General features: G+C 46.7%; 1 protein-coding gene across 1 annotated transcript in view; it reads right to left on the bottom strand.

The window, feature by feature from the left end:
- The window catches only part of efnb3b (ephrin-B3b), a 79,524-nt gene extending 65,531 nt beyond the window's left edge, over nucleotides 1–13,993 (bottom strand). Inside the window, exon 1 of the mRNA XM_018703906.2 lies at nucleotides 12,468–13,993. Within this exon, the coding sequence (XP_018559422.1) occupies nucleotides 12,468–12,616 (149 nt within the window). The 5' untranslated portion in view covers nucleotides 12,617–13,993. The remainder of the gene's footprint in view (nucleotides 1–12,467) is intronic.
- Nucleotides 13,994–14,055: the final 62 nt, after the last annotated feature.

Raw genomic sequence — 14,055 nt, 5'->3', positions numbered from 1 at the left:
TTTTAAAGTGTGAAGCAAGGCTTGCATGCAAAAGAGAAAGTGTTTGCACCTAATTACTTCCTTACTTGTGATGAGTTTTAGATACGAATAATGAGCAGGAACTGATAATTTGCACTGTTCATCTCTCTCTGTTTGTCTAGCTCTTTCTTTTGTGCTTAGGTGCGTGGCCACTTTTCTCAGTGTGAGTTTAGGACACCTGTCACCTACTAAACACACACACACACACACACACACACACACAAACACCTGTCCCTTGTCTAGGTGAGAAATAACGCACGGGTGGGACGAAGAGATAGAGAAAGAGCGAGAACGGCTTTAGAGAGAGAGAGAGAAACGGGGCTTACAGAGGACAGAGGGAGGACGGATGGAAAGCTGAAGATAAACTAAGCTTCAAACAGCAAAGCAGAATGTGTGTTGGGAGGAAGACGTACTTTGTTGTGAGAGGACAGTGGACAAGGGGAGTGACAGGCAGGTTTGAAGGTGGAAAACAGGGGCGGGATGCGAGAGATGGGCCAAGAGGGGAGAGTGAGGGAGAAGTGAATGGACAGAAGAAGAGAAGGGGTGGGGGGGGTTGGGGTGAAGGCAATAGGAGGAGAAAAGGAGGGGGTGTGAGGCAAAGGAGGGAGGGTCCATGGGTTCATAATCCCCTTACAGACAGCTTTGTTGAGTGATTGACAGTCCAGTGCGCCACGTTAGAGCCCAAGCAAAGGGGTGGGGGGGGGGCGGCCATGACTGGAGGGATTATCTCTCCCCTGGCTTACAACCCCTCTCTCCCCACCAGCACCACCTCATCACACACCCCACCCCACCCCACCCTGCCCCCCACCCCCCTCGATAGGGTCAAGTGGTACAGGCCAGTTTTCTGTTGTTTTCACGCTCTCTTTTCACGCTCGCCCAGAAACCTTGCTTTGTCTCGCGCATGATTGTGTTGTTTTGCAAATAATGCTTAATGCGGTGATGGAGGGGCGGGCGGTGGGGTGGTGAGCAGCAGGGGGGGGGGAGGGTTGGTGGTGGTGGTGGGGGGTTGTACACAAACCCACGCAGGGCATGTACACAAGCGCACGCACCCACGCATGACGCATGCCTGACATCCACACAAACACATTTGCACACAAACAGGCACGCGCACGCGCACACACACACACACACACACACACGGTTAAACTCACTCTATTCAGCACGCAAGGGCACCATGAGGGTACAGGAGCACTTAAACAAGACCTTGAGTGAATTCTTTTGTTCTAGCTAAGTACCACCATAATAGAGTTAGCTCGCCCGTCACAAGAGTGATTAACTTTAAGAGGAAACATAAGGAGAAAGCGAAGGTTTTGATTAAAAAGAGATAACATAAAAAATACCGCTGAATTACAGCACTTATGCGTGATAGCGGCGTTATTTGGCTCCTGCACAGCAGCTACGTTAAGGCTTTGAGAAATCAGATAATGTGCGATGATTTTGCCAGAACACACACCTCCGAGACTGGACGTGTTGCAGCGCTCAGCTGTGTACACACACGCCACACACATGCACAACGGCCACCCAGGACTTAGGCTCCAGATGGGCTAGGCCAAACTGGGACCAGTGGCTTTACTGAAACACACAAAACAGGGAACCGAGCACAAACACCAAAAGCAGCTGTGTGCGTTAGCTGCAGAGAGGACAGACACACTCCCTTCAAAACTGGAGACCATGTAGCCCAGGGGGGGGGGTTATCGCTGCCATGTTAACGGAAATAAGCATCACACGTGAAATATGCATACACACACACTCACAACAAGGTACAGGGCTGCAAATATTGGGCACAGTGACCCACAGTCGTGCCACCCATCCATCAACTGAAAACCAAAGAACACAAGGGAGAGACTGTCTAAAAAGGAGAGCTTTTGTCCCATCTCCCCCTTCTCCCCCCAACCCCAACCTCACACACCAGCATTCTTCTGGCTTGATTTTCTTTGTGGGGAAGGAGGGAGAGAGGGAAGAAAGAAAAGGAAGGATGAAAGAAAGAAAGGAAGAAAGGAGGGCGCTCCATCTGTACACCCCCCACCCCCCAACCCCTTCTGTGGCTGGGGACCTGCAGTACAGCTGCACTCCAATGGAGAGCAAGACCGATAAAGAGTAAGGAAGAAAGAAGGAAAGATGGAGAGAAAGATTTGTGGAAGGGAGGTTACAAGACAGGGTAGCTAATGAGGAATGGCTTCCTGATTTCCAGAGAATTTTGAGGGAGTGGTACATCTGCTCATACATATAAGTGTGTGTGTGTGTGTGTGTGCAGGCTGAGATCTGGTTCACAGTCACTCCCAAATTACTTTGACACTGCAGTGATAGGCAATCATGATTATTCATCCTGTCGTCACTACAGAGGACCTATTTACTGCTGGACATTGATGAGTGAATGAGGAGAAACAGAGACTACACATCAAAAACCACCCACAAAGAAGAAGAGAGACAAAAGAAGCTGTTGGAGGAAAAAAAAAGTAAAAGAAGAGAGCAATTTAAAAAAAAAAAAAAAAGAGGGAATAAATTTTACTCTCTGCCAACTTGCTGTAACATGATAACGGGCTTGGATATGTAGGGAAGGAAATTTACACTGGTGGTAAGCCAGGCGGAGAGAGAGAAAGTGAAAGAAAAGACAAAAGAAATGAAGGGGGGGATTAGTGCAGAGAAGTGGACTGGTTTTGCAGACGACAAGAGGGGTAAGAGTGCGTGTGGGAGAGTGCGAAGCCAGCGAGCCGAGTGTGTGTGAGGGCTTTCAGTGGAAGCGCTAGGAGGGAAGCTCTTTTGTTCACGGGGAGCGGAGGGAGGGAGGGTGAAGTGAAGGAGAGAGAGCAAGGGAGTAGGGAAGGAAGGAGCGAGGGATATGCTAAGAGAAGAGAGGGGGTGGGGTGGGGGGGGGTGTACCTCTGAAGAAACTCAACCCCTCCACTTGGACTTTTTCCAGCACTGGGAGCAATAACATTTTTCATCTGTGCATGCATGAGAGTGTGTGTGTGTGTGTGTATATACAAGCTCTCCACTGTGTGCATGCATGCCTGGATGTGCATGTACCGGTGTATATGAATGCTGGTGTGTGTTAACTCTGACTGCAAGACATGAGGACAAAGACATGAGAGAGAGAGACAGAGTAGAGGAGGGTAAAACGGCCCGAGAGCTGTTCTGTCGCTTCGAGCACGCACAGAGTCGTGTATTATAGCCAGCACTGGGGTATCAGATGATGGCATGTGGAGGGGGGCAACAACAATCCACTTCACTCTTTCTATACAAGATGGATCTTGTTAGAGTTACTTGTCCTGGACAACAAAGCACTGCGCTGCACTCCATATGCTGTGAGAAAAAAAAAAAAAAAAAAAAAAAGACGACTATTTGGAGGCAGTCAGTTTATTTTTGTACTGTGCCTTAAATCATCACTTCAGGTTGAAATACTTTTATCGGCAAAATTTACGCTTTTCAGGAAGCGGGATAAACAGCCTTGTTTTAGTTTGGCAGCCATGAATTTTTGAGCTTATCCACTGAAGGTCTGAAAGGGGTCCATAAACCCAGCGGGGTGGATACTCTCCTCAGTCCAAGGGAACAATGTAACTCATCAGCTGAAGCCAAAGTGAGACTATAACTTTTAAAAGAAAGACGTAACACATTCCTCCTTTTACAAATGATGAGTGGAACTTTTAAGCAGGAATATGGAGCCTCGCTCAGCTCAATACACTCTGGGGTTTAGTTGCTACAAGCCTGTCTTGATCTGGTTTGACTGGTGGCTTATGGTGGCTAAAGTTAGCTAATGTCAGGTAAGGTTAGCCAAAGTCAGCCAGTGTTCGTTAACTTTAGATAGACAGCTGAGTCAGTTTGCTGACTTTACAATGCTAACTTTAAACTTTATGTTTCTTCTCACAGTTTCTGTTCTCTCTGTATATCTGTGTATGTATAAAAATGCAAGAAGCAGGAAACACTGAGGCAAAACTTTCCTGTGCTCAACCACAAGTGGGATTTTTTTTTTTTTTTTTAAATGCAAAAGCATTTTAAACAGAAACACTTGGCGAACACTGCCTTCCATCTCAGTATGTGATCTCTACACAGTCAAGATATGCTGACAACTTTCAGTGGTGGCTGAGCTCCCCCACACGAAGACAAACCTTCCTTCTGCGTCCAAAACTAAAGATTTAATCTTACATTTCCATCTTAATCTTGCATTTTTAACGTCAATCCCACTTAAATTATATTTAATGCAGAACCCGGGAAATGGAGCATGATTTTTCCCTGCACTGTTAGCCAAGGTCAGTTTCCCAATAGACTGTAACAACGATGGGCTAATGCCAAAGCCAGATGGACTATGCTCACTGTACGGTCTTTTAACTCCTAATTAGAACTATGCATACGTGCGCACACACACTCCCACACACACGCACAAGTATCTGAGGAGAAGAAAGCGTGAAGCCTGGAAAAATAATCAAGGTGGTCAGAGTTGGGCATGGAGAATATTACAAAAGATCTGAAGGAGAGAAGTGGGCCTGTGCTCATATGGGCTAATAAATGTGTTCGTTTATTAATAAGCCAAGTTTCAAAATGACTGGTTGTTATTGCAGCCGGGGCAGAGCAGGACAGGGTTTCCCACCAAAGCCTCTTAGCATTTGGATCATCTCTGACCCATTGTAAGTCAACGGGTAAAGATTATTTTAAAGCTAAGATGCTTTGGAGTAATAGGTCTCCACATCTCTCACACAAGACACCAAACATCTACTGCAACAGCCAGAGCCCCCCCCCCCCACACACACAAATAAAAGCCATGTATTGTTTTGTAGTTGAGCAGTGAATAGTTGCTCTGCTTTGTTAGCGGGCTCCTTGCAGGCAGGGTGATTCATGTATGCTTACTTTACCGGCTCTGTGTGTTTCTGCAAATCTCTGGATAACAGTGTCTTGTGCCAAAAATATAAATGTAAAATGAGATATTTAAAGAAAGCTCCACCTGTAACCGCTTCATCACTTACAAAAGCAGCTACCGGCTATGAGAATTGCATTTCTAGGTCCAATTCCTTGTTTGACAGCGTATTTTTGTTATTTCTGTCATGACTTAGTGAGATTGACTTCCTGCTCAGCTGCAGTGGCATACAAAGAAAGGGAGAGTATCCCTGTGAATGTCAGGTTTTGGAGTGTGTTTCACAGAATCAAACAGTGAGGGCTCCTAGACTCGCCAGCAATCGAACGGGATGAAATCCATCAAAGACAAGGCAGACACCATTTGACTGCAGCCTCAACAGTCCAGAATGCACGTTGACTTTTGAATGAGAAGCATGACTCAGACTACATCTCAGAAAAACCTGGTGTTCTGCATTCGCTGTATTATCATCCCTCTTTTCGCCTACACACAAAACAACTGATTGCGACACATTCTGTTTTGTGAGATGCAGAAAATCAGAAACTGCAGCAGGAGACAAGCTGGGTCCACCAATAAATGTAAATTACAACACTTCCTGGACTGCAATGAACTTCAAATATTGATTATACAGTGGAATAGTGGGGCTTTCTTTTAAAGGAATTGATTTCGCTTTTGGCAAATTACGTCTATCAACACATTTTGTTGTGCTGCGAGTTGGCATCATTTCTGCCTCCGTGAGGCCTGCATACTGTGAGCCAGGTTTAAGCACAGTGTGTGTTTGCAGCATCTCATCTTATCACATGAACTGTAGCAAATACAGAGAAGGGAAACAGCTGCCAGTCTCTTAATCGCTCCACACTAAGTTGATCAAAGAGCTCATTCTGCCCAAAAAGTCAATGAATTCCTTTAAAGCTTACCAGGTTTCATGCTGGACTTCACAGGGATAAATATTATGGGACGTGTCAGTAATGAGGAATGAGGGGCCGGCTCGGTTGGATGTGAGCAGGAAGCAGCTAGTTGTGGCGGTGACCTATAGATCATCAGTCACTCTCCCTGTCTGGGCCGTGTCACATCAACCAGTACCACTGTCAAACCCGGCCGTGCTCCCAAACCATCCATCTCTCTTTTAACTCGCTTTCCCCTCCGCTGTCTTTCATGCTTTTTTGTTTCCCTCTCTGAGCCTGTCATCTCTCTGCTCTCCACCTCTCCCCTTCTATCTTCCCCTCATCTCACCCTGACAACACCCACTTCTTCTATTCCTGCCCTCTCGCTCATATCGGTCGAAGATGTTTGCCAAAACTTCAGCTGTGACAAGGCACAGCTGTCCACCAGCAAACTCGCTCATTTGTCTCTCTTGTGAAGACACACGCGCGCGCTCTCTCTCTCTTTAACATTCGGTTACAAAACCATTTTGGGCCTGCGTCCAATCAAAGCGGCCCGTTGACGTCCGCTGGCAGGCTGCGAGAGGAGAGTGATGGAGTTTCAGCGCTGATGAAAGTGACGGGACGTAAAAAGGCTGAAGCTGGGACGAGTTCTGGCTGCTGAGGAAGTTCCAGAGTGATAAGAAGACACAGTGTTTGTCTTTTGTTTTGCATTTTACAAGTTCTGCATAACTGTATGTACGCGCCATGCAAATGAGAATGTGATGTTGCTTGAGGGGAGAGCAGGTATGAAAAGACCAAACGCACACACACACAGTATAAATCCTCCTCTTATTAACTAATTTCTGCCCTAAAATCTTAATTTTCTCCCAAAAAGTGAAGAAATCTGCAAACACATTAAGAATTATTCATCTTGTTTCCACTAGAAATCAGATTTTTTCAAGAATTTTCCAGAACTGAGTGCCTATATCTTGAGGGTAATGTCAGTTGCTGCACCAGGATCAAGAATATTTCACCTTAATTTGAGAAAATACTCAAAACAAGTTCATTTGTATGGAAATGGTTCAAAATAATCTCATTATACTGGCACGTTTTTTCATTTGTTTTGAGAAAATAAGACTTCAGGACTCAATTACACACAAAAATAGTTTGGTTAAAAGGACTTTTTTTTGCAGTGCAAGTTCACATGGCATACACAGAACAGCTTAGAGCTAGGAGGTCTTAACACACAGTTTAGTATTCAAGGCACAAACACACACATACCAGCGCATCCTCTGTCACAAACCAGAATCCACGCACACACACACACACACACACATACACACACACGCGAAATGACAACGGCGTCAACTCCCTCCCATTGCTATCCCATTTATCTGGAATGATGCCGAAGCCACAGTAGCTGCTGCAATATGAGCCCAACCCAATGTTGTGGAGATGTGCAGAGCAGCAGCAGAGCTGGGAGTCTCGTGATACTGAGCCTAAACAAAACCGAACAGAGAAGGAGGGGCGGGCGGAGGGATGACAGAGGAGGAGGAAAGAGAAGAAAGAGCTTAGAGACCGGAGGGAGAGTAAAAGAAAGGATAGAGGAGGTGATGAACAGTGTGACAGAGGTTGCCCCTACATTGCACACGCCTCAGGCCGACAAGTCCGCATACGCTCTCACACTGGCTTCCCACCACACCAGTCCGCTTCTCTGTGTCACCCGGGGGGAGGAGGATTGACCTGGCCCAGTCCAAATGCTGCCAGGAGGATTGGATGATCCTGCTTAGGCAGGGTGTGCTATGAAGCAAGCTAATGAGAGGCCAATGTATGTGTGTGTGTGTGTGTGTGTGTGTTGGCTGGCTTTGCTAAGGGGCTCTAGGTTCAGCCACCCAAGGCAATCTGCCCAGTGATGCTGGGACACATGTGACCTCTTCAGACCTACGGCCTGGATTACTGTTACCACTACTACCACTGTGAATGTGTGTGTGTGTGTGTGTGTGTGTGTGTGTGTGTTTGTGTGCATGCATATGTTTCCAGGAAAGAAAAGTTGCTTGTTTCTGCATGTGTTCCAACACTCTGGACTAGCTCAGCCAGCCACAGGCTTTTAATCTCCTTCATCCTAATCATCAGCACTTTTAACAATTACCAAAATCCCAAAGTCACTTCTAAAGCCCAGGGGACTGGGGAAGTAAATTAGTTCTTTAGCCAACCCCAGCATATTTACAACGCCGCTTTATAGCTGTTATGATGTTGATGAATGTGCACTGCCCCTGCCAAATAAACTTATAATCGAGTGATAAAATAATGAATGAATTCCGAGTGGAACAACAGTCCGTGACGCCTGCCAATTTCCTCACCTCTCCTGTGTGTGTGTGTGCGCACATCTGCCCTCTTGTGTTTACGGTCTCGTGGTAGCAGTGTGTGTGTTTAATGCTCACTTGCACATGCAACAAAGGAGATACATTAGGACCACACACAATTTACACATGTGTCCGACAGGGATGGGAGGGGAGGTCGAGCCCCCTGAGGCTCGTTTATGTGTCTGTGCGCAGGCATCTGTTGGGAATGTGCGGCTGCAATAGACCTGTCTGTTCACATGTCTGCGCTTTCACAGTCCGGCTGCATAGCTCCGTGCCCATCTGCCTGCCTGCAATACCCAAAGAAAGAAAGGAGGAAAGACAGACAGGAAAAGACTGCAGCCTCTGGCCGGATTGGCTCCCTTCTCCTTCTCCTCCTTCCCCTGGCCTTTCCATTCTGCCACATCAGCTGAAACCTCTTTTCACAGCTCCTGTTGCTCTCAGCTCGTAAACTTACACACACTCCTCTTTTTCACCACGGAGGGAGGAAGAGAGAGTGAGGGAGAAGGGGTGGGGTGGGGGGTCTTGCTTTAACAGGCAGCTCAAGCAATATGGTTCATATTCTTCTCGTCTTCTCTCCTCTACATTCCTTCTCTCATTTTTACACTCCCTCGCTCCTGAAATCATTTTTATGAAATGACCCAGTGCGTATTCTCTAATCATTTACCCTGAGGATGCATGTAGGCTAACCAGGATCCTGCTAACTTGTCCTCACAGCCCAGAGGAGTCAGAAAAGGCATGCATGCATTATTCATGGAGGGGGTAACCTACAGCTCGGGTGGATTTCACACCCGTTAAACAGGGTGTGTGGGGTTTCAAACACACAAACAATCAATAAACAGGTGTTGGAATGCTGCTCCTTTGACACGACACCCGGTTTGACCTACTAACACTTATTCCACTCTCCATGCTCACTCCCAGAATGCCCTCAACCATAAAAAGATTTCCAGTGATTTTTTTTTTTTTTTTTTTTTTTGGGAATCTTTTCTCTGGTTTTTTGTAGTTGAAACACTTAGCCTAGTTAGCTTCGTCTTTTATCCGGCGCCAATTAGCAGGCGATTAATGAATTATTGAGAAACGGGAAGGGGGGATTAAATTTTAATGTGGATCTTAGGGGGAATAGTTGTATTACAAGTCACCGCAAGCGCCGAGCGAGGAGACGCCCACCCTCGGCAGCCGTTTACAATAATCTACAGCCGTTTACTGAAGTATGGAAAGAGAGGAAAAAAAAAAGGAGAGAGAGAGAGAGAGAGAGAGAGAGAGAGAGAGAGACTGAGAGCAGAGGGAGGGGTGAACGAGAGGTTTTGGCCTTAAGAACAGACGCTGAAATCAAACTTGCAAAAGGGCCAAAAACTACAAAACTCCATATGCTGCGATCAGAGGAGTGACCAAAGCCAACATTCCCTCCACTTGAATTCATCATGTGTGTGCGTGTGTGTGCACGTCCATCAATGTGACCTGCAGTCTGATCCCGAGCGTGTGGGTCACCTGCCACCCCAGCGGCCCCCCACCCCCACCCCCTTCTCCTCCACCCAAACTCCTGGGCGGTAATGTAAGATTCGATCTTTCATTAGAGCGGCCATGTAAGACCAATAATAGGAGATGCTGAGATAAGGATAATGTATTTCTTTGGGGGTGGGGGATCTTCCCAAGGTGATCGTTCTGGTTCAGTTCTCTCTTCCTCAAGCAGAACCTGTATTGGCACTTGAGTCTTAACTGGTATTGATTTAGTTAGGGTTAGGACTGTCTCTACCTCTTCTCTGCTCCTTCTACTGCTCCTTCTGTTTCTCTTTCACCTCCTGGCACCTGTCTCTGTTTATATTCCTCCCTGAACACATCTGTCTCTTTTCTTTCTGTCAGGCCGTAGTAATTCTAACTGATGGAGCAGTCAATAAAAGGGTGGATGCAGCATTTGATGGCTGTTAGCGTCTTTAAACTATATTTTACTAGAACTTACGTCAGCCTGATCATTTTTATTTGTTATGTTATGGAAGGCATCTGTATCCTCCACTACACCCATGGGTGCCTCCTTCTCCTCCTCACCTCTGTCACTCCTAACACATCTTTGGGTGCGTCAGTGGCTGCTGTAGCGCCATAATTAGTGGCTGGATGTGACACATGTTTCCAATTTGCTACGTCTGTTCACCGCACTGGAGAGGGGTGGGAGACGGAGCGAGGTAGAGATAGAGACAGACGGAAAGTGACAGGAGGAGAGAGAGAGGGGGGATGGAGGAGGAGCCGGGGGGGGAAGAAAAATATAAGAAAGAGGGTGAAAAGCAGTGAAAGAGAGGAGTGAGGAAAGAGCGGGGGGGTGGGGTGGGGGGCTGGTGATTGCTCACAGAGGCGGAAAGAAAGATGGGAGGAGAGGTGGAGGGAAGCTGCAGGTGGACAGTCTAAACTTCAAAGCAGTACATCCTGCCGAGGTCTAGAGGTTAACAACGTGACAGTCCATTTGCTACACAGACAAGATGTGAACCATACATGTGCTCCTGCACCTGATTGATACAGACTACTGCTTCTGCTTACTTTTCGCCTCATTTCAGAAGTACAAACCAGATGTGGGTGGGCTCGGGACCTTGTCCTTGGAAGATGTGCACCATTTGGACAGGCATGGGTTCTTAACATATTTCAGCCCACGGCCAAAACCTATTTTGCCCTGAGGCAGCTGAAGCTAAAGTACAGCTCTTGTTGTGTAGAAAGCGAGGAGTAACAAGTACATGGAAGTGTGTAAAAGGGCCAAGAAAATAAACTGGAGGAAAGACTAAGCTGATTAACTATGAATAGTAAGCTTCATGAATAAGCTTCATAATATACAATAGGCTTTGTATTTTCAATATATGAGTGAGCAAATCTGTGGAAATGACTGTGGAGTCTGGCGTCAAAGCCTCCACCCCTCTAATTGCCAGCCAGGCCCATTCACTGAGCCCTGACACCCACCTAACACTAAACTCCATTAGGAGACAATGGCGTGGAATCACCTGTAAGGCCTCAAAAGCCCCGGCTGTTAGCTTCTCAGTGAAAATTACCCTCCTGTGTCCAACTCTACTCCCTGTTGGGTGAATCCACCCACCGCTGACAAAAAGCCCTCATTAAGGGCTTCATGCCTGGCTCCACAGCGGGGGCCCACGCACAGGAACATCTGTGGAGAGGGGAGAAACCGGGCAGGCCATAGCCTACAGCACATGGACACATTAAAAACCTGTTAGTCCATGAAAAGGCTCCTGGCGTGGGTGTGACCCGGGAGATGGGAAGGTGTGGTAGGCTGCCAGGAGTGAGCCTCAGAGAGTTTAAATTTACTTCTTTTTTTTAAATGATAGTGACAGTAATGTAGGAAAAGTTACAAGAAAAGGGGCTGTTCAGGATCAGTGTTTCCTCCAAGCTGATTTGATGGCCTATTTATGAGGCTGAAAAATAAAACTGCTCCAGTTTGTCCCCAGAAATGTTGTCAGGATTTGCAGAATTGAAGCCTGGTGTCACTAAAATCCCCCTTCAGCATCATACAGGCTGCCTTGTTATTCTCCAGTCCCCCCTCTCTGCCACCAGGCAGTCTATTCAGACACAGGGGAATTGGCAGAGGTGTGAGAAAAGTGGTGTCGGTCGTTAAGGCCGGACAGCGGAGAGGTGTTTAAAATGACATTTCCTCAGCTAATGCCTGACACCTTCTCCAGAGGAAAAGAAAAAATGCAAATGAGCGTGGCTGAGTGGGCAGACTGGGTGTAGGAGAGGCCTGCGGGCCGGGGCCTGGACTTTAATCAAGGTCATCCAGCAACAGCAATTAAGAGCATCACACACCTCTTTATTATCCTACACACAGCTCCCATCTTTTAGCCTGGAGCTTACTGGGACTTTACCAATAAGAAGAGCTACAGCTGGATTATCCACAATGATCAGCGTGAGTGGGGGCAAATTCAGAGCAGCTGTGGAGCAGAGCAGCCTGTTTCAACTCAAGGTGTATACTTTTAACTAATTGCACTGTTTCCAACTTACTGTCTTATTACAAACAATAATGATGGAGTAAAGAAAGCGCAAAGAATTGGCCAAATAGAAACCTTAATAAAAAAAAACATGTCTGCAGCAGGCCTGCACACCGAATTGCTGCCCTTATCGAACTTTATGGTGTTTTGTATCTCATGTTGCATTACTACAAAGCACTAAGTCGTTCACTGAGGCTAACTTGCAGTCATTAAACGTTGCCTGAATCCCTTCTTTTCAGCACAAGTTGCATTTCACACTTCGAACATGCAATTAAACTAATTATTCGATCAGGGGTTTTTTTTTCCCCCCTTCTCGCGTGGGCTGGAAGCCTCGAGTTCAAACCTGCAATTAAGCGGCCAGTAAAAAAAAAACATTTTAAGGTCTGCAAGTGAGAACTGCTCTTACCTTTCGTTCAGGGAATTCCAGTAGATGGGCTCCATATTGCTGGCCGTCGTCCCCAGTAAATCCAGTAAGAATACCAGCAGGATCCCCAATCCATTCCCACTTCCTCGACACGCCATTTCAACCCTGACACCCAGCATATGTAGCCCCATTTAAAGAAGAAATGGCCAATATTATGTGTTTTCAATGCTGTTGCAAGGCGACTCTCAAAACAATGGATGTGCGACTACAGCCGATCAGGCTATAGGTAGAGACAGTCAGAGCGTGGAGTGAAAGCCCGCTGTGTACAACCTCATGGATCCAAAATTCATCAAATTGTGCTGGAACCAAAAACACACACTCTCAAAATGTGCAGGAGAAACTTGTTTCAATCCGTGCGTCTGGGTCTCCAAAAACGACGGGGGTTGTTTTTTTTTTTTTTTTTCTGCGCGTCCACGATCGTACTATTTCAGTGCCAATCCCATGACTTTCCCCTTAATTTGTCATTAGTCGTCCTTTTAGCCAAGCACTGCTCCTCAGCACAAATATAACTCCACTGAATCGAATTTTGTGAAATTTATCGCCACCCCAGAGCTATTTCTGTTGCCTTTCGGTGCGCCCTAATTGTCTTTTTCCGAACAATGTTCCCTTGTTCTCTGTGCCGACTCTGTGTGATTTCTCTCCCATTACCTTGTTTTCTCGCAAGAAGATCTACCTCCCAACAAAACAGGCTGGACTGAAAAGAGATATTGGCAGTCTGCTGGAAGGAAACAGTCGAGATCAGGCCAAAACTGTGAAGGTAAAGCGTTTAAAATGGAAAAGATGTCACTCGTGTCCACAGCTCCATCCTCATAAAGACATGTTGATGCTCGGTGGGCTTAGTCAGTGCGCATTACAATCCTTATTCTCCTCTTTGTAAAATACACAGGCTTGAACACGGGTTGTAAATCCGCAAATCCTTCAGCAACGGACTCGTTGGAAATAAAAACACACACACACAAAAACCAAATCAGGATCCAAATCGATGATAAATCCAAGAATCAATTCGCGCTACAACGCAAGAAAACTGAGACAGAAACAAACCAAAGAGCTAGAAAAGCATCTCCACTCTAATAATGTCGCACAAAGGCCAACGTGAAACTTGTGAGGAAATAAAAAAAAAAGAATAAGATGCGAGTTGTGAGCATCAGTCCCTGTTGGAAATTGACGCCTATCTGATGTAGCGCATCATTTGGAGAGCTGGACGTGTCGCTTCTCCGCCAGAGGAAAGCGCTTCATTCGTTATCTCATCCGTCTCTCTGCCTCAAAATCCCACTGGTTTGACTTGCCCTAATGCTCGCAGCGCATTGACAGACCGACTGGCTTGTTTGAGAGAGGGAGGAGGGAAAAAGGGGACGTGGATGAATGGAAAAAAAATCCCCATCCTCCGACTGGCAGGCAGGGCGCACTGACGGAGCGCAATTCTTCCAGGCTTTTTTTTTTTTTTTCCGGGAGGGAGGGGGGGCGGTATCGAGTCCCTTTCAGCACCTCCTCTCTCCTCCTCCTCTCTGGGTTTCAGGGGCCCCCCGACTCGGACCTCTGGACTCCCTGGCGCTCTATTCTGCCTCCTTTC

The sequence above is a fragment of the Lates calcarifer genome, linkage group LG14 (genome assembly GCF_001640805.2).
Source record: "Lates calcarifer isolate ASB-BC8 linkage group LG14, TLL_Latcal_v3, whole genome shotgun sequence".
Classification (NCBI taxonomy): domain Eukaryota; kingdom Metazoa; phylum Chordata; class Actinopteri; family Centropomidae; genus Lates; species Lates calcarifer.
The sequence above is the reverse complement of the archived record's forward strand: the minus strand, read 5'-3'. Positions and strand labels throughout refer to the sequence as shown.